Here is a 19621-nt window from a genome sequence, read left to right as displayed (position 1 = left end):
GAACGTACAGGTGACTGGGGAACAGGTGAACCTACAAGTGACTGTTAGACAGGTGAACGTACAGGTGACTGGGGAACAGGTGAACCTACAAGTGACTGTTAGACATGTGAACGTACAGGTGACTGGGGAACAGGTGAACCTACAAGTGACTGTTAGACAGGTGATCGTACAGGTGACTGGGGAACAGGTGAATGTACAGGTGACTGGGGAACAGGTGAACGTACAGGTGACTGGGGAACAGGTGAACGTACAGGTGACTGGGGAACAGGTGAACGTACAGGTGACTGGGGAACATGTGAACGTACAGGTGACTGGGGAACAGGTGAACCTACAGGTGACTGGGGAACAGGTGAACCTACAGGTGACTGGGGAACAGGTGAACGTACAGGTGACTGGGGAACAGGTGAACGTACAGGTGACTGGGGAACAGGTGAACCTACAGGTGACTGGGTAACAGGGGAACCTACAAGTGATTGTTAGACAGGTGAACGTACAGGTGAACGTACAGGTGACTGGGGAACAGGGGAACCTACAGGTGACTGGGGAACAGGGGAACCTACAGGTGACTGGGGAACAGGGGAACCTACAGGTGACTGGGGAACAGGGGAACCTACAGGTGACTGGGGAACAGGTGAACGTACAGGTGACTGGGGAACAGGTGAACGTACAGGTGACTGGATCACAGGGGAACCTACAAGTGACTGGGGAACAGGGGAACCTACAGGTGACTGGGGAACAGGTGAACGTACAGGTGACTGGGGAACAGGTGAACGTACAGGTGACTGGGTCACAGGGGAACCTACAAGTGACTGGAGAACAGGGGAACCTACAGGTGACTGGGGAACAGAACAGATTCAACTCAAGCAGCTTGTCTTACAGGTAGAAAACATTTACTTCAGTCCAGCAGTATTAATGTTAGAATTACACTACAAATTAAATCATTACATAAGACATTCCAAAACCCCGTACAGCATAAACAGAGGAGGTGACAGTCTCAGGCGTTCTATTGCAAAGCGTAATATACAGGAGGGGTTGGTGGACATGGTATGTGAGTTTTAGAAGAGGGTTATATGAGTGATACTATCTTACATCAGTAAAAGCATTAGATAATTCATGGTCATATATTATATATTGGTTGTACATTGTGTTGCAGCAATCTCTTGCAGGAAAATTAGTTAGTGATCTGTGGTTGTTCAATGCCTGAACATAAATTATTTTACGAAACAAACTAAGGCACACATGGTTACTACAATTGTCCATATTGTGTCCACTTTATACTCATTGCATGACCCTTGAGATGAGTCATCTTAATTTCAAGGGAATCCTTCAAATATGATACAAAAAGCCTACACACGTCAATATTTTAGTAATATAGCTAGTTGGGTAGTTTCTTCACTATAAAATCAATGAATTGTACTAATTCCAGAGGATAAGCCTGGAATGTCAATAAGTCTAAGGTGATCCCTTCCATACCTCAATAGGAAGGTTGCCTTGCCCTTTAGACAATTTACTCATTGCCATGCCAACCATGTTTGACTGAAGCAGAAACCGACTTGGCTCGACTAACAGGGTAGTGTCCTGTATACCTGTGCCTCTCCTCTCAATCCTGGCTGGGGGCCACAACACGGGGGACCAGCTTCAGCTTGATGGGCTTCGTTGGGGCGAGGAAGCCGTTGTCAAACAGCTCCAGAGGAACCTGAGGACACATCCAGGAAGTCAATATAAAAACCGATATGAAAACAGCACCACACAGTCTCTCAATGTAATCAGTTACGGTTTAATTCTGTTTTGAGAACCTAAGTTCACCCAAACAGCTCCTACAGTCAACAACACAAAGATAAGCCATCACAAGCAAACATTCAACACCAACATATTCAAAAACTTGCACGCATACACACAAAGACTCAAGCACACCAAAAATCCCATTGAGACGATCAGTAATCTCACTTCTGTCTCCTTGCAGGTGACAAAACTGAAGCTCTGGAGGATCTCTACTGTCACCAGCTTAATGGTCTGGAGGGCGAATCTCATGCCGATACAGTTCCTGGGCCCCATCCCAAACGGAAGGAAGGTGTAGGGATCAATGTTCTCTCTGTTCTTCTTACTGAACCTGAGGACAGAGGAGTGTTCAGATCAAAGTAGCATTCAGCACTGTGTCCAACACTAGAGTAGTGTTCAGCAATGCTACAGAATATTTAATTAGAGTAGCGTTCAGCAGTGCTACAGAATATTAAACTAGAGTAGTGTTCAGCAATGCTACAGAATATTAAACTAGAGTAGTGTTCAGCAATGCTACAGAATATTTAACTAGAGTAGTGTTCAGCAATGCTACAGAATAGTTAGCTAGAGTAGTGGTCAGTAACTCTACAGACTCTATATCTAGTAGATGTGTCACATCTGCTCCTGCAACGCCCTCTGGTGTTCATCCGGTGTCTTCTTGACCTGCAGTTACTCCCCCTGCACACTCTCTCTCCCTCTCTGTGTTTGGAGACAGGTGTGATGGAGTCAGAGCAGATCCCTACCAGCTGCAACCTGTTCCATAATCAAGACCTCTACAAATACTCAGTCCTGCCACTTCCACTCTGCCAGATTGTAATCTCTGCTCATTTACCACTCTGTCTCTGGCACCTGTCTCCCATTCCACATCTTACCACCCAACTACCGTGCTCTGGATTTTACTCACCACCACTACCTTAGAATCCGGTCAGGACCTGTTTACCCTGTTCTACTCAGCTAACTCCAAACTCAGTCTCCACATCTGTTTTTTCTGCAACTCATCCGAGTTACCGGATTTGCACTCCATATCCCTGTGTAAAAAAATCATATTTTGGTTTATTCATCCCTGTTTCCTCATCTGAGTCAGCTCTTGGGTTCCCCTGTGTCACTCTGCTTAACAAGTGGACAGTAACTATACAGACTCTATAACTAGTAGTGGTCAGTAACTCTACAGACTTTATAATTAGAGTAGTGGTCAGTAACTATACAGACTATAACTAGAGTAGTGGTCAGTAACTATACAGACTCTATAACTAGTAGTGGTCAGTAACTCTACAGACTTTATAATTAGAGTAGTGGTCAGTAACTATACAGACTCTATAACTAGAGTAGGGGTCATTAACTCTACAGACTCTATAACTAGTAGTGGTCAGTAACTATACAGACTCTATAACTAGAGTAGTGGTCAGTAACTATACAGACTCTATAACTAGTAGTGGTCAGTAACTCTACAGACTTTATAATTAGAGTAGTGGTCAGTAACTATACAGACTCTATAACTAGAGTAGTGGTCAGTAACTATACAGACTCTATAACTAGAGTAGTGGTCAGTAACTATACAGACTCTGTAACTAGTAGTGGTCAGTAACTATACAGACTCTATAACTAGTAGTGGTCAGTAACTATACAGACTCTATAACTAGAGTAGTGGTCAGTAACTATACAGACTTTATAATTAGAGTAGTGATCAGTAACTATACAGACTTTATAATTAGAGTAGTGATCAGTAACTATACAGACTCTATAACTAGTAGTGGTCAGTAACTATACAGACTTTATAATTAGAGTAGTGATCAGTAACTATACAGACTTTATAATTAGAGTAGTGATCAGTAACTATACAGACTCTATAACTAGTAGTGGTCAGTAACTATACAGACTTTATAATTAGAGTAGTGATCAGTAACTATACAGACTCTATAACTAGTAGTGGTCAGTAACTATACAGACTCTATAACTAGTAGTGGTCAGTAACTCTACAGACTTTATAATTAGAGTAGTGGTCAGTAACTATACAGACTTTATAATTAGAGTAGTGATCAGTAACTATACAGACTCTATAACTAGAGTAGTGGTCAGTAACTATACAGACTCTATAACTAGTAGTGGTCAGTAACTCTACAGACTTTATAATTAGAGTAGTGGTCAGTAACTATACAGACTCTATAACTAGAGTAGTGGTCAGTAACTATACAGACTCTATAACTAGTAGTGGTCAGTAACTATACAGACTCTATAACTAGAGTAGTGGTCAGTAACTATACAGACTCTATAACTAGTAGTGGTCAGTAACTTTACAGACTTTATAATTAGAGTAGTGGTCAGTAACTCTACAGACTTTATAATTAGAGTAGTGGTCAGTAACTATACAGACTATAACAGACAGTAACTAGACTAAACTAGTAGTGGTCAGTAACTATACAGACTATAACTAGAGTAGTGGTCAGTAACTATACAGACTCTATAATTAGAGTAGTGGTCAGTAACTCTACAGACTCTATAACTAGTAGTGGTCAGTAACTATACAGACTCTATAATTAGAGTAGTGGTCAGTAACTATACAGACTCTATAACTAGAGTAGTGGTCAGTAACTATACAGACTCTATAACTAGTAGTGGTCAGTAACTATACAGACTCTATAACTAGAGTAGTGGTCAGTAACTATACAGACTCTATAACTAGTAGTGGTCAGTAACTCTACAGACTCTATAACTAGTAGTGGTCAGTAACTATACAGACTCTATAACTAGTAGTGGTCAGTAACTATACAGACTCTATAACTAGTAGTGGTCAGTAACTATACAGACTCTATAACTAGTAGTGGTCAGTAACTATACAGACTCTATAACTAGTAGTGGTCAGTAACTATACAGACTCTATAACTAGAGTAGTGGTCAGGAACTATACAGACTCTATAACTAGTAGTGGTCAGTAACTCTACAGACACTATAACTAGTAGTGGTCAGTAACTCTACAGACTCTATAACTAGTAGTGGTCAGTAACTATACAGACTTTATAATTAGAGTAGTGGTCAGTAACTCTACAGACTTTATAATTAGAGTAGTGGTCAGTAACTTTACAGACTCTATAACTAGTAGTGGTCAGTAACTATACAGACTCTATAACTAGAGTAGTGGTCAGTAACTATACAGACTCTATAACTAGAGTAGCGGTCAGTAACTCTACAGACTTTATAATTAGAGTAGTGGTCAGTAACTCTACAGACTTTATAATTCGAGTAGTGGTCAGTAACTCTACAGACTCTATAACTAGTAGTGGTCAGTAACTATACAGACTCTATAACTAGAGTAGTGGTCAGTAACTATACAGACTCTATAACTAGTAGTGGTCAGTAACTCTACAGACTTTATAACTAGAGTAGTGGTCAGTAAATATACAGACTCTATAACTAGTAGTGGTCAGTAACTCTACAGACTTTATAATTAGAGTAGTGGTCAGTAACTCTACAGACTCTATAACTAGTAGTGGTCAGTAACTATACAGACTCTATAATTAGAGTAGTGGTCAGTAACTATACAGACTCTATAACTAGAGTAGTGGTCAGTAACTATACAGACTCTATAACTAGTAGTGGTCAGTAACTATACAGACTCTATAACTAGAGTAGTGGTCAGTAACTATACAGACTCTATAACTAGTAGTGGTCAGTAACTCTACAGACTTTATAATTAGAGTAGTGGTCAGTAACTCTACAGACTTTATAATTAGAGTAGTGGTCAGTAACTCTACAGACTCTATAACTAGTAGTGGTCAGTAACTATACAGACTCTATAACTAGAGTAGTGGTCAGTAACTCTACAGACTTTATAATTAGAGTAGTGGTCAGTAACTCTACAGACTTTATAATTAGAGTAGTGGTCAGTAACTCTACAGACTCTATAACTAGTAGTGGTCAGTACCTATACAGACTCTATAACTAGAGTAGTGGTCAGTAACTATACAGACTCTATAACTAGTAGTGGTCAGTAACTCTACAGACTTTATAATTAGAGTAGTGGTCAGTAACTATACAGACTCTATAATTAGAGTAGTGGTCAGTAACTATACAGACTCTATAACTAGTAGTGGTCAGTAACTCTACAGACTCTATAACTAGTAGTGGTCAGTAACTCTACAGACTTTATAATTGGAGTAGTGGTCAGTATCTCTACAGACTTTATAATTAGAGTAGTGGTCAGTAACTATACAGACTCTATAACTAGTAGTGGTCAGTAACTCTACAGACTCTATAACTAGTAGTGGTCAGTAACTCTACAGACTCTATAACTAGTAGTGGTCAGTAACTCTACAGACTTTATAATTAGAGTAGTGGTCAGTATCTCTACAGACTTTATAATTAGAGTAGTGGTCAGTAACTATACAGACTCTATAACTAGTAGTGGTCAGTAACTCTACAGACTTTATAATTAGAGTAGTGGTTAGTAACTATACAGACTCTATAACTAGTAGTGGTCAGTAACTCTACAGACTCTATAACTAGAGTAGTGGTCAGTAACTATACAGACTCTATAACTAGTAGTGGTCAGTAACTATACAGACTCTATAACTAGAGTAGTGGTCAGTAACTATACAGACTCTATAACTAGTAGTGGTCAGTAACTCTACAGACTCTATAACTAGTAGTGGTCAGTACCTCTACAGACTCTAGAACTAGTAGTGGTCAGTAACTCTACACACTCTATAACTAGAGTAGTGGTCAGTAACTATACAGACTCTAAAACTAGTAGTGGTCAGTATCTCTACAGACTCTATAACTAGTAGTGGTCAGTACCTCTACAGACTCTATAACTAGTAGTGGTCAGTAACTATACAGACTCTATAACTAGTAGTGGTCAGTAACTCTACAGACTCTATAACTAGTAGTGGTCAGTAACTATACAGACTCTATAACTAGTAGTGGTCAGTAACTATACAGACTCTATAACTAGTAGTGGTCAGTAACTTTACAGACTCTATAACTAGTAGTGGTCAGGAACTATACATACTCTATAACTAGTAGTGGTCAGTACTTCTACAGACTCTATAACTAGTAGTGGTCAGTAACTATACAGACTCTATAACTAGTAGTGGTCAGTAACTCTACAGACTCTATAACTAGTAGTGGTCAGTACCTCTACAGACTCTATAACTAATAGTGGTCAGTAACTATACAGACTCTATAACTAGTAGTGGTCAGTAACTCTACAGACTCTATAACTAGTAGTGGTCAGTAACTATACAGACTCTATAACTAGTAGTGGTCAGTAACTATACAGACTCTATAACTAGTAGTGGTCAGTAACTATACAGACTCTATAACAGTAACTTTACAGACTCTATAACTAGTAGTGGTCAGTAACTATACAGACTCTATAACTAGTAGTGGTCAGTAACTCTACACACTCTATAACTAGAGTAGTGGTCAGTAACTATACAGACTCTAAAACTAGTAGTGGTCAGTATCTCTACAGACTCTATAACTAGTAGTGGTCAGTACCTCTACAGACTCTATAACTAGTAGTGGTCAGTAACTATACAGACTCTATAACTAGTAGTGGTCAGTAACTCTACAGACTCTATAACTAGTAGTGGTCAGTAACTATACAGACTCTATAACTAGTAGTGGTCAGTAACTATACAGACTCTATAACTAGTAGTGGTCAGTACCTCTACAGACTCTATAACTAGTAGTGGTCAGTAACTATACAGACTCTATAACTAGTAGTGGTCAGTAACTAGACAGACACTATAACGAGAGTAGTGGTCAGTGGTCAGTAACTCTACAGACTAACTAGAGTAGTAGTCAGTAACTCTACAGACTCTATAACTGGAGTAGTGGTCAGTATCTCTACAGACTATAAATAGTAGTGGTCAGTAACTCCACAGTCTCTATAACTGCTAGTGTTCAGTAACTGTGTAGTAGGACTCAGTAGAGGAGACTATTTGTTCTTTACTTTGGTAGAGTACAGTAGGATAGAGTAGAGCCAAGAGTTTGGGTCGTTCCACATTAAACAACAGACCATGACTTTTTGGTTCTTTATGAAATTGAACACATTACTTTTTCAAAATATAATACACAAAAAAGTCATATGGAGGAAGGATGTTTGGTACATGGTTTATTTCGTTTTTTTTTTTTTTACCCCTTTTTTCTCCCCAATTTCATTGTATCCAATTGGTAGTTACAGTCTTGTCTCATCGCTACAACTCCCCTACGGACTCGGGAGAGGCGAAGGTCGAGAGCCACGCGTCCTCCAAAACACAACCCAACCAAGCCGCACTGCTTCTTGACACAATGCAAGAAGGCGACCTGGTCAGCTTGCACTGCGCATGGCCTGCCACAGGAGTCGCTAGTGCGTAATGAGACAAGGATATCTTTGCCGGCCAAACCCTCCCTAACCCGGACGACGCTGGGCCAATTGTGAGCCACCCAATGGGCCTCCCGGTCGCAGCCGGCCTGCTGTGATGCAGTGCCTTAGACCACTGCGCCATCATGGTCTGTTTTTTGTTCCAGTTTTGTGCGAAACGACCAAGTCGTAAAGCAGAGACAAGTGTTACTGTATGTACCGTACCTCTCTGGTCGGAAGACTTCAGGTTTGGGCCAGTGTGTTGGGTGGTGGTGAAGGACCATGATTGGGATCATGACAACAGTTCCCTTGGGGATGGTGACACCATTCACCTCCACGGTCGCCTTGGCAACCCTCTCTAGCCGGCTGATGATGGGATACACCCGCAAGGTCTCGTTGATGACCATGTCCAGATACTCCATCTGCATCAGCCCTTCATAGGTGGGCGGAGCCTGCAGGGAGACAGGCACAACTTCACTACCCTTCATGGGAAACACTTGAGTGACCTTTGGCCATCGAGATCCTATTTAATTACTAGAGGGGCTCCGTCATAAATCCTCAAAGTTCCAGAATGGGGTGAAAATAGCAGCTTGAGGTCACCTTGTCGGGGAAGATCTGGTCGATCTCATCCTGCAGGGCAGCCTGGACGTCAGGGTTTGTTGCCAGGTTATAGGATAGGAAACCCAGTGTGCTGCTGCTGGTCTCATAGCCCCCAAAGATGTATGTCAACGCCTGGGACAGGATCTCATGGTCCGTCAGCCCTGGAACACAACCACAACACAATCGCTCAGCCCTGCTGAAAACCAAACATCTAGGCCAGCATACATTTCAAGCTGGTCTATGCTGTTCCATGCTGGGTTCTGCTTGTCTATGCTGGTCAAACAGGTCTGACCAGCATGGTCTAATGGGTTCTGCTGGCTGACAAACATGGTCTAGCTGGTTATGCTGGCAGACCAGCATGATCTAGCTGGTGAAACTGGTCTGACCTGCATGGTCTAGTTGGTTATGCTGGCAGACCAGCATGATCTAGCTGGTGAAACTGGTCTGACCTGCATGGTCTAGTTGGTTGTGCTGGCATCCCATCCTTCATTGTGTTTTTGCTGGGGACCAGCCTTTGTTGTGGTTTTGCTGGTGATCAGCATTTGCTGTGTTTTTTGCTGGTGTCCAGTATTCGCTGTGTGTTGGACACTAGTGACCAGCATCAAGTCACATTATGCTGGCTTGCTGAGTGATGTTTAAATCCTATTGGAATTTCATCCAAAGTGGATTCCCACAATCTCTATTCAGATTCCATCTAAACTGGACCTACCATTTCAGTAATGGGTGCAATAAATCCAACTAACAGATTGGATTAGTTTAGAAAAATGTATGTTATTTATCTTTGTGTAGCATAAGATTAATTAATTAATTAAATCATGAATCAATCAACATTGGCATACCACACACCCCAGCAGCCCCTGCAAGGCGGGGGGCTTACAGGGTCTTTTATCTCAGCCGTGTGTAGAATAGCAGGAAATTAGCTATAGCAATGCTAAATTGTATAAACGTCATTGCAAAATGTGTAGAACAGCATGGGATTGGCTATAAAACGGCACATTTGACTTGTGCTCCAGATACTCAACAAGTCTAGAGAAGGACAGTTGTATTGCTTCTTTTATTGCTTCTTTAATCAGGACAACTGAGCTGTTGCAAAAGGGTTTTCTAATGATAAATTAGCCCTTCAAAGTTATAAACTTGGATTAGCTAACACAACGTGCCTTTGGAACACAGGAGTGATGGTTGCTGATAATGGGCCTCTGTACGCCTACGTAGATATTCCATTAAAAATCCAGCTACAATAGTCATTTACAACATTAACAATGTCTACACTGTATTTATGATCAATTTGAGGTTATTTTAATGGACAAAAACAAGGACATTTCTAAGTGACCCCAAACTTTTGAATGGTAGAATAATATGAAACACTCTGAGAATAGGTTGTACAGAGAGAACCACAACACAATAGCGCAGAACGAACCACAAAATGACCGTTGTCACCCCTGTCCATGATTTTGAGTTACTTACCTTTGTGTGCAGCTTCCTTGGACATGTGGTCCTGTGGGATCTGAGAGTCCACCATCAGCTGCATTAAGTCCACTCTGGTCTGAAGGGCCAAACCAAACACCACACTTATCAGTAATCATGATGCCACTTCAGTGGGGTTGAGGATAAGGTTTGGGGTTTATGCCTAGTACTGACTGGGGTATGGTTGGGGTGGAAATGAAATGAAATCAAATTGTATTTGTCACATAGACCTTGCCATGAAATTGTTGCTTATGAGCCCGTCCCAATGATAGAGTTAAATATAATTAAGTTAGTTAGTTAGTTTATTTATAGTTGAATAAATATAAAAATAGCAACACGAGTAATAAAATACACAAGAATGAAGCTATATACAGGGAGAACCCATACCATATCAAGTGCAGGGGTACGAGATAGTAAGGTAGGCTCTAAGCTGACCTTTTTTACAGGGAGCTTGTGTGCGCCTAAATTGAAAATCTAGGCGTACACAAAGAAATTTAGGAACACAAATTAAAAATATTTCTGATATTAAAGCTAGAAACCTTCATTTTTGCCATGGGTGCTGGTGCTCCTAAATACAAAATTCCAGGTTGCACAGCTAAATATTTAGCATATGTGAGTAAAATGGTTGCACTGTAGAGCCCATGCAGTTTGAAGTGACTAGGCATCAGGATAGGTTAGGTTAAGGGTAGGTGGTTAGTTTTAGGGTAGGTGGTTAGGTTTAGGGTAGGTGGTTAGGTTTAGGGTAAGGTAGGTGGTTAGGTTTAGGGTAAGGTAGGTGGTTAGGTTTATGGTAGGTGATTAGGTTTAGGGTAAGGTAGGTGGTTAGGTTAGGGTAGCTGGTTAGGTTTAGGGTAGGTGGTTAGGTTTAGGGTAGGTGGTTAGGTTTAGGGTAGGTGGTTATGGTTAAGGGTAGGTGGTTAGGTTAAGGGTAGGTGGTTAGGTTTAGGGTAGGTGGTTAGGTTTAGGGTAGGTGGTTAGGTTAAGGGTTGGTGGTTAGGTTTAGGGTAGGAGGTTATGGTTAAGGGTAGGTGGTTAGGTTAAGGGTAGGTGGTTAGGTTTAGGGTAGGTGGTTAGGTTTAGGGTAGGTGGTTAGGTTAAGGGTAGGTGGTTAGGTTTAGGGTAGGAGGTTATGGTTAAGGGTAGGTGGTTAGGTTAAGGGAAGGTGGTTAGGTTTAGGGTAGGTGATTATGGTTAAGGGTAGGTGGTTAGGTTAAGGGTAGGTGGTTAGGTTTAGGGTAGGTGATTATGGTTAAGGGTAGGTGGTTAGGTTAAGGGTAGGTGGTTAGGTTAAGGGTAGGTGGTTAGGTTAAGGGTAGGTGGTTATGGTTAAGGGTAGGTGGTTAGGTTTAGGGTAGGTGGTTATGGTTAAGGGTAGGTGGTTATGGTTAAGGGTAGGTGGTTAGGTTTAGGGTAGGTGGTTAGGTTAAGGGTAGGTGGTTAGGTTTAGGGTAGGTAATTAGGTTTAGGGTAGGTAGTTAGGTTTAGGGTAGGTGGTTATGGTTAAGGGTAGGTGGTTAGGTTTAGGGTAGGTAATTAGGTTTAGGGTAGGTGGTTATGGTTAAGGGTAGGTGGTTAGGTTAAGGGTAGGTGGTTAGGTTAAGGGTAGGTGGTTAGGTTTAGGGTAGGTGGTTAGGTTTAGGGTAGGTGGTTAGGTTAAGGGTAGGTAGTTAGGTTTAGGGTAGGTGGTTATGGTTAAGGGTAGGTGGTTAGGTTTAGGGTAGGTAATTAGGTTTAGGGTAGGTGGTTAGGTTTAGGGTAGGTGGTTATGGTTAAGGGTAGGTGGTTAGGTTAAGGGTAGGTGGTTAGGTTTAGGGTAGGTGGTTATGGTTAAGGGTAGGTGGTTATGGTTAAGGGTAGGTGGTTAGGTTAAGGGTAGGTGGTTAGGTTAAGGGTAGGTGGTTAGGTTTAGGGTAGGTGGTTATGGTTAAGGGTAGGTGGTTAGGTTTAGGGTAGGTAATTAGGTTTAGGGTAGGTGGTTATGGTTAAGGGTAGGTGGTTAGGTTAAGGGTAGGTGGTTAGGTTTAGGGTAGGTGGTTATGGTTAAGGGTAGGTGGTTAGGTTTAGGGTAGGTAATTAGGTTTAGGGTAGGTGGTTATGGTTAAGGGTAGGTGGTTAGGTTAAGGGTAGGTGGTTAGGTTTAGGGTAGGTAATTAGGTTTAGGGTAGGTGGTTATGGTTAAGGGTAGGTGGTTAGGTTAAGGGTAGGTGGTTATGGTTAAGGGTAGGTGGTTAGGTTAAGGGTAGGTGGTTATGGTTAAGGGTAGGTGGTTATGGTTAAGGGTAGGTGGTTAGGTTAAGGGTAGGTGGTTATGGTTAAGGGTAGGTGGTTATGGTTAAGGGTAGGTGGTTATGGTTAAGGGTAGGTGGTTAGGTTAAGGGTAGGTAATTAGGTTTAGGGTAGGTGGTTAGGTTAAGGGTAGGTGGTTAGGTTTAGGGTAGGTGGTTAGGTTAAGGGTAGGTGGTTAGGTTTAGGGTAGGTGGTTAGGTTTAGGGTAGGTGGTTATGGTTAAGGGTAGGTGGTTAGGTTAAGGGTAGGTAATTAGGTTTAGGGTAGGTGGTTAGGTTAAGGGTAGGTGGTTAGGTTTAGGGTAGGTGGTTAGGTTTAGGGTAGGTGGTTAGGTTTAGGGTAGGTGGTTATGGTTAAGGGTTGTAGCTCACATTGTGTACATTCTTGCTCCTCTCTGTTTTGATCTTCCTCAGGAAGGAATAGAAGAAATTCATAGCACCAGCAGGTAGGAAAGAGACATTACACATTTCCAGGAGCGGACGCATAAACGGGAACAACACTGGAGTGAGAGAAGGAGAGAAGTAACAGAAGAGGAGGAGACAGGAGAGAAGATCATTGAAATGAAGAAACAAGAAGAGATGAGGAATTAATAAAAGAAAAGAGTGGCAATTTACACTGTACATGGAAATGAAAAATACATTGCTTAATTAACAAGGCTACATCAGAGTGATACAGGGACTACAAAGGCACTTCATTCCTCTTTGACTACATCAGAGAGATACAGGGACTACAAAGGCACTTCATTCCTCTTTGACTACATCAGAGAGATACAGGGACTACAAAGGCACTTCAGAGAGAAGGAGAGAAGTTCAAAGAAGATCATTTGACTACATCAGAGAGATACAGGGACTACAAAAGGCACTTCATTCCTCTTTGACTACATCAGAGAGATACAGGGACTACAAAGGCACTTCATTCCTCTTTGACTACATCAGAGAGATACAGGGACTACAAAGGCACTTCATTCCTCTTTGACTACATCAGAGAGATACAGGGACTACAAAGGCACTTCATTCCTCTTTGACTACATCAGAGAGATACAGGGACTACAAAGGCACTTCATTCCTCTTTGACTACATCAGAGAGATACAGGGACTACAAAGGCACTTCATTCCTCTTTGACTACATCAGAGAGATACAGGGACTACAAAGGCACTTCATTCCTCTTTGACTACATCAGAGAGATACAGGGACTACAAAGGCACTTCATTCCTCTTTGACTACATCAGAGAGATACAGGGACTACAAAGGCACTTCATTCCTCTTTGACTACATCAGAGAGATACATACAGGGACTACAAAGGCACTTCATTCCTCTTTGACTACATCAGAGTGATACAGGGACTACAAAGGCACTTCATTCCTCTTTGACTACATCAGAGAGATACAGGGACTACAAAGGCACTTCATTCCTCTTTGACTACATCAGAGAGATACAGGGACTACAAAGGCACTTCATTCCTCTTTGACTACATCAGAGAGATACAGGGACTACAAAGGCACTTCATTCCTCTTTGACTACATCAGAGAGATACAGGGACTACAAAGGCACTTCATTCCTCTTTGACTACATCAGAGAGATACAGGGACTACAAAGGCACTTCATTCCTCTTTGACTACATCAGAGTGATACAGGGACTACAAAGGCACTTCATTCCTCTTTGACTACATCAGAGTGATACAGGGACTACAAAGGCACTTCATTCCTCTTTGACTACATCAGAGAGATACAGGGACTACAAAGGCACTTCATTCCTCTTTGACTACATCAGAGAGATACAGGGACTACAAAGGCACTTCATTCCTCTTTGACTACATCAGAGTGATACAGGGACTACAAAGGCACTTCATTCCTCTTTGACTACATCAGAGTGATACAGGGACTACAAAGGCACTTCATTCCTCTTTGACTACATCAGAGAGATACAGGGACTACAAAGGCACTTCATTCCTCTTTGACTACATCAGAGAGATACAGGGACTACATTATGTTCACACACACGCACAGCTTACCTACTAAGATTAGGAGAGGATTTAACAGGTTGAATTTGAGTAGTTTCTTTACGTTGACGACTAAGGGATCGTTGGGTTGGTTGATAGAATCAATGTCAACACTGAACGCGCTACTTGCCACCACGTCCATACTGTAGGCCCCAAAGATTCTGGGAAACACACACACACAATAAAATGCATGAGAAAGATGTAATGTTACTGCCTCATTTGCGCATTTAACAAACTGCATTACCCATACTCACTCTTTAACTTCCAGGACCTCGTCAGTGTCCACCTTCTTCTGCAGAAACTTCACCAGGTTTCTGGAGTGTTGAGTCATTATCATGAACATCTGTCAAAAAACAAGATACATATAGTCTTGCTACACTAGACATATTCTCACATTTGTTCTGCATCCTGGATTCTCAAGCTCATCTTTTCTCAGGGCTGGATATAGGGAGCCCAGGTCAACAGCTTTCTCAATGATGCTGGATGTATACTCCACTAGATGTACTCTATAGAGGCTGGATGTATACTCCACTAGATGTACTCTATAGAGGCTGGATGTATACTCCACTAGACGTACTCTATAGAGGCTGGATGTATACTCCACTAGACGTACTCTATAGAGGCTGGATGTATACTCCACTAGACATACTCTATAGAGGCTGGATGTATACTCCACTAGACGTACTCTATAGAGGCTGGATGTATACTCCACTAGACATACTCTATAGAGGCTGGATGTATACTCCACTAGACGTACTCTATAGAGGCTGGATGTATACTCCACTAGACGTACTCTATAGAGGCCGGATGTATACTCCACTAGACGTACTCTATAGAGGCTGGATGTATACTCCACTAGACATACTCTATAGAGGCTGGATGTATACTCCACTAGACTGGATACTCTATAGAGGCTGGATGTATACTCCACTAGACATACTCTATAGAGGCTGGATGTATACTCCACTAGACATACTCTATAGAGGCTGGATGTATACTCCACTAGACGTACTCTATAGAGGCTGGATGTATACTCCACTAGACATACTCTATAGAGGCTGGATGTATACTCCACTAGACATACTCTATAGAGGCTGGATGTATACTCCACTAGACGTACTCTATAGAGGCTGGATGTATATTCCACTAGACGTACTCTATAGAGGCTGGATGTATACTCCACTAGACGTACTCTATAGAGGCTGGATGTATACTCCACTAGACGTACTCTATAGAGGCTGGATGTATACTCCACTAGACGTACTCTATAGAGGCTGGATGTATACTCCACTAGACGTACTCTATAGAGGCTGGATGTATACTCCACTAGACGTACTCTATAGAGGCTGGATGTATACTCCACTAGACGTACTCTATAGAGGCTGGATGTATACTCCACTAGACGTACTCTATAGAGGCTGGATGTATACTCCACTAGACGTACTCTATAGAGGCTGGATGTATACTCCACTAGACGTACTCTATAGAGGCTGGATGTATACTCCACTAGATGTACTCTAGAGAGGCTCCACAACCCCTGAGTGCTGTGTGTGTACATTCATGTACGTGTGTCTTTACATCTTTGAGTCGTCCACTGGTGAAGGAGGGAGACAGAGTGCTGCGGATTCTCTTCCACTCATTGTCTTCTACGGTTGTTACAGCGTCGTGGAGCTCCCCGTTCAACCCAAAGTCCTGACCACACACACGTTCCAGAGGTTAGGATCAGGACTGAAGGTTAGAGAGGTTAGGGTGGTTTGGGTGTTTCTGCTTACCCGTCTGTTGGTAAACACAGAGTAACATTCCTTCACCAGGATGGTTTTGATCATGGCTGTGTCCATCACACCCATTATGGGCAGTCTCCCATCAAATAACCTAAAAGAATGACAAAATACTAAAATAACTACTAAATACTAAGAATGATTAAAAGAGCCAGAATTACAAATAATTCACCAGAGCATTGAAAACATAGTTCCCCTATACTTGTACAAACGCAACCCCCCTACACACACCTATCCCCCCACATACACTCTACCCCCCCACACACACCTATCCCCCCACACACACTCTACCCCCCACCTACACCTATCCCCCCACACACACTCTACCCCCCCACCTACACCTATCCCCCCACACACTCTCTACCCCCACACACACACACTCTACCCCCCCACACCTATCCCCCCCACACACCTATCCCCCACACACACCTATCCCCCACACACACCTATCCCCCCACACACACCTATCCCCTCACACACTCTACCCCCCCACACACACCGATCCCCGCACACACACCTATCCCCCACACACACCTATCCCCCCACACACTCTACCCCCCACACACACCGATCCCCGCACACACACCGACCCCCCCACACACTCTACCCCCCCACACACCTACCTCCCCCCACACACACCTACCCCCCACACACCTACCCACCCCCACACACCTACCCCCACACACACACCTCTATCCCCACCCAAACACCTACCCCCACACACACACCAACCCCCACACACACCAGCCCCTACACAAACACCTACCCCACATACAAACACCTACCCCACACACAAACACCTACCCACACACACACACCTACCCCCCACACACACCTACCCCCACACATCGCCGTACTTCTGGTAACAGGCATTGTCAAATATGAAGAGACCCTGTGAAAGAAGGGAGGAGATCAGCTTGAGTCCTCATGGTCCTCATGTCACACTATATGGACACCCATTGAGTTCGAGCAACACACTACACAAAAGCAGAAGTAGTAGTATTAATGTAATAGTAACCTCACCCTTTTGTACTCTAAAAACGTCCCTATGAAGGGGAGAGGTTTAGGTCCCTGGATGCCGAGTTTCTTGAAGAATCCATAAGGTGCATATCCATACCTTATTATAGGGTTAGAGAGAAATATTCAGTGAGGGGAACGACCCAATTGTTTCCAACGTGAAGTCTCAGTCGCCCTTTTGAAGACCAGGAACCGCCTTTTTATGTGTCGCCATCCTGCTTCATGGAGGAGTTTTTGGAAACATCGTATGCAGTTTGAGCCACTCAAGGGAAGTGAAGTTGCAGGCTAGCTCAGTGCTGTCCCTTCATTGAGTATCTCAAGTTGATGGCCGACAGGGGTACTGCAAGCTGCCAGCAGCCACTATATTATCCTTACGTGTGTGATTTCAGCAAAAAGGCCCCGGGGGTGTTGTATATGGATAATATACCACAGCTAAGGGCTGTTCTTATGCACGACGCAACACAGAGTGCTAGGACACGGCCCTTACGCGTGGTATATTGGCCATACATCCCAAACCCCAGAGTTGCCTTATTGCTATTATAAAGTGGTTACCAACGTAATTAGAGCAGTACAAATAAATGCTTTGTCATACCCATGGTATGCGGTCTGATATACCATGGCTTTCAGCCAATCAGCATTCAGGGCTCGAACCACACAGTTTATAATAAAAAATAATTGGTTAAAGGACATAAATCTGAAATAGAAGCAAGTATTCGTACTATGATTGTGTTCGGAATTGTTTTTACATCCATGAATATTGACCATTAAGATTGACTACAATGGGAGATGCTACTTTCTGAAAACATTACCTGCAGTACCCCAGTCGGCCTCAATGAGAGAGAGCAGTCGTTCTCATTTAGTTAATGTAATAATAGATTATACAGTAATATTTCAAATCACAGTAGTTAAAGTATAGATAATACACTCAAGATACAATATAAAACACAACATACATTACTTGAGATACTTGTTGGCTATGTAATGTTTACATATAATATATTTAGCTGTATAGTTTACTGCCTATAGGCTTACGCTGTAACAGAACATGTTACTACTGTGTGATGTTCTCAACTTAAAACGTACTATGTGTAACAATTCAACAAAAAACTGTATCTTTTTGTGAAAACAAGAGATTTGCTGGCCCCAGCCAATTTGACAACAAGAGATTTACTGGCCCCAGTCAATTTGAAAACAAGAGATTTTCTGGCCCCAACCAATTTGAAAACAATAGATCTGCTGGCCCCAGTCAATTTGAAAACAAGAGATTTGCTGGCCCCAGTCAATTTGAAAACAAGAGATTTGCTGGCCCCAGTCAATTTGAAAACAAGAGATTTGCTGGCCCCAACTAATTTGAAAACAAGAGATTTGCTGGCCCCAGTCAATTTGACCACAAGAGATTTGCTGGCCCCAGTCAATTTGACCACAAGAGATTTGCTGGCCCCAGTCAATTTGACCACAAGAGATTTGCTGACCCCAGTCAATTTGACCACAAGAGATTTGCTGGCCCCAGTCAATTTGACAACAAGAGTTTTTCTGGCTCCAGTCAATTTGACCACAAGAGACAGTATGTCTTTCTTTGAACAATAAGAATGCTTCACCATAAGAATAAAATTGTGTATGGGCCAAATAACATTTTTGGGAAAAAATAATGTGAAACACTATCATTCCATTATTACTGTAGATATATTAAGGACATTTTGTCCTTTTCTCAACAGCAGGTTAGTACAGAAAGCATGATTGTTAACCTTTTCTAATAAAAGGTACTTACCACATGAAGATAGCAAATAGTATCGCTACCAGAGTCCATGTCTCTGTGGAGAACGAAGGAAAGTACCACATCGTGTCTCCGCTCTGTTGCGCTTTTGACTCTGACCGTAGGCTCTGACCGACCTGTAATTCTCTCTTCTTCTTCTGTAATATTATGGCGGTCCACAAAGGAATGGTGTAATTATTTTACTACCACCTTTTTAAAGGGCTATTCGGTAGTTTGAGGGTTAACGGGCGACTCTTTGCAGAGAGAGAGGGAGAGAATAGAGATAGATAGAGGACTCATATTTATATATGTGCCATTATAGCTTCTATGACACTGTGGGCAGCACCATTGAGGCTACAACATGTAGAAATCCAACCAGATGAGTACTTTGACTACATTAAAATGGCAAAGGCATGGTGGAATCGCTCAACGGTGCTACCCATGCTAAAACGCCTTTTGGTCATTATAGGCCTCTATCATTCTCTATTGGGGAGGGCGAGGGGCGGGCAGAAGTAAAACAAATGACACAGGAATGTAAATGATTGACACAGGAATGTAAATGATTGACACAGGAATGTAAATGATTGACACAGGAATGTA

The 19621-nt window shown here is 42.3% G+C and overlaps 1 protein-coding gene across 1 annotated transcript; it reads right to left on the bottom strand.

Annotated features, from left to right (window-relative positions):
- Nucleotides 1-873: 873 nt before the first annotated feature.
- Nucleotides 874-19392, bottom strand: LOC124045570 (cytochrome P450 3A30-like). Its single transcript, XM_046364948.1, has 13 exons — nt 19037-19392; nt 17275-17368; nt 17091-17143; nt 16246-16345; nt 16052-16165; nt 14728-14816; nt 14486-14634; nt 12844-12971; nt 10187-10265; nt 8723-8883; nt 8348-8574; nt 1948-2110; nt 874-1696 (listed from the first exon to the last, which is right to left on the bottom strand). Exons 1-13 carry the CDS (start codon nt 19105-19107, stop codon nt 1601-1603), a joined length of 1524 nt encoding a protein of 507 aa, XP_046220904.1. The 5' UTR covers nt 19108-19392; the 3' UTR covers nt 874-1600.
- Nucleotides 19393-19621: the final 229 nt, after the last annotated feature.

The sequence above is a fragment of the Oncorhynchus gorbuscha genome, linkage group LG10 (genome assembly GCF_021184085.1).
Source record: "Oncorhynchus gorbuscha isolate QuinsamMale2020 ecotype Even-year linkage group LG10, OgorEven_v1.0, whole genome shotgun sequence".
Classification (NCBI taxonomy): domain Eukaryota; kingdom Metazoa; phylum Chordata; class Actinopteri; order Salmoniformes; family Salmonidae; genus Oncorhynchus; species Oncorhynchus gorbuscha.
Note: the sequence above shows the minus strand (reverse complement) of the source record. Positions and strands in the feature narration are given on the sequence as shown.

Coding starts and splice junctions, on each gene's coding strand:
- LOC124045570 (XM_046364948.1), bottom strand. CDS start 19,107: ATGTGGTACTTTCCTTCGTTCTCCACAGAGACATGGACTCTGGTAGCG. Junction 17,144..17,274: donor CGTTTTTAGAGTACAAAAGG/GTGAGGTTACTA, acceptor CTTCTTTCACAG/GGTCTCTTCATATTTGACAA. Junction 14,635..14,727: donor GAGGTCCTGGAAGTTAAAGA/GTGAGTATGGGT, acceptor TGTGTTTCCCAG/AATCTTTGGGGCCTACAGTA.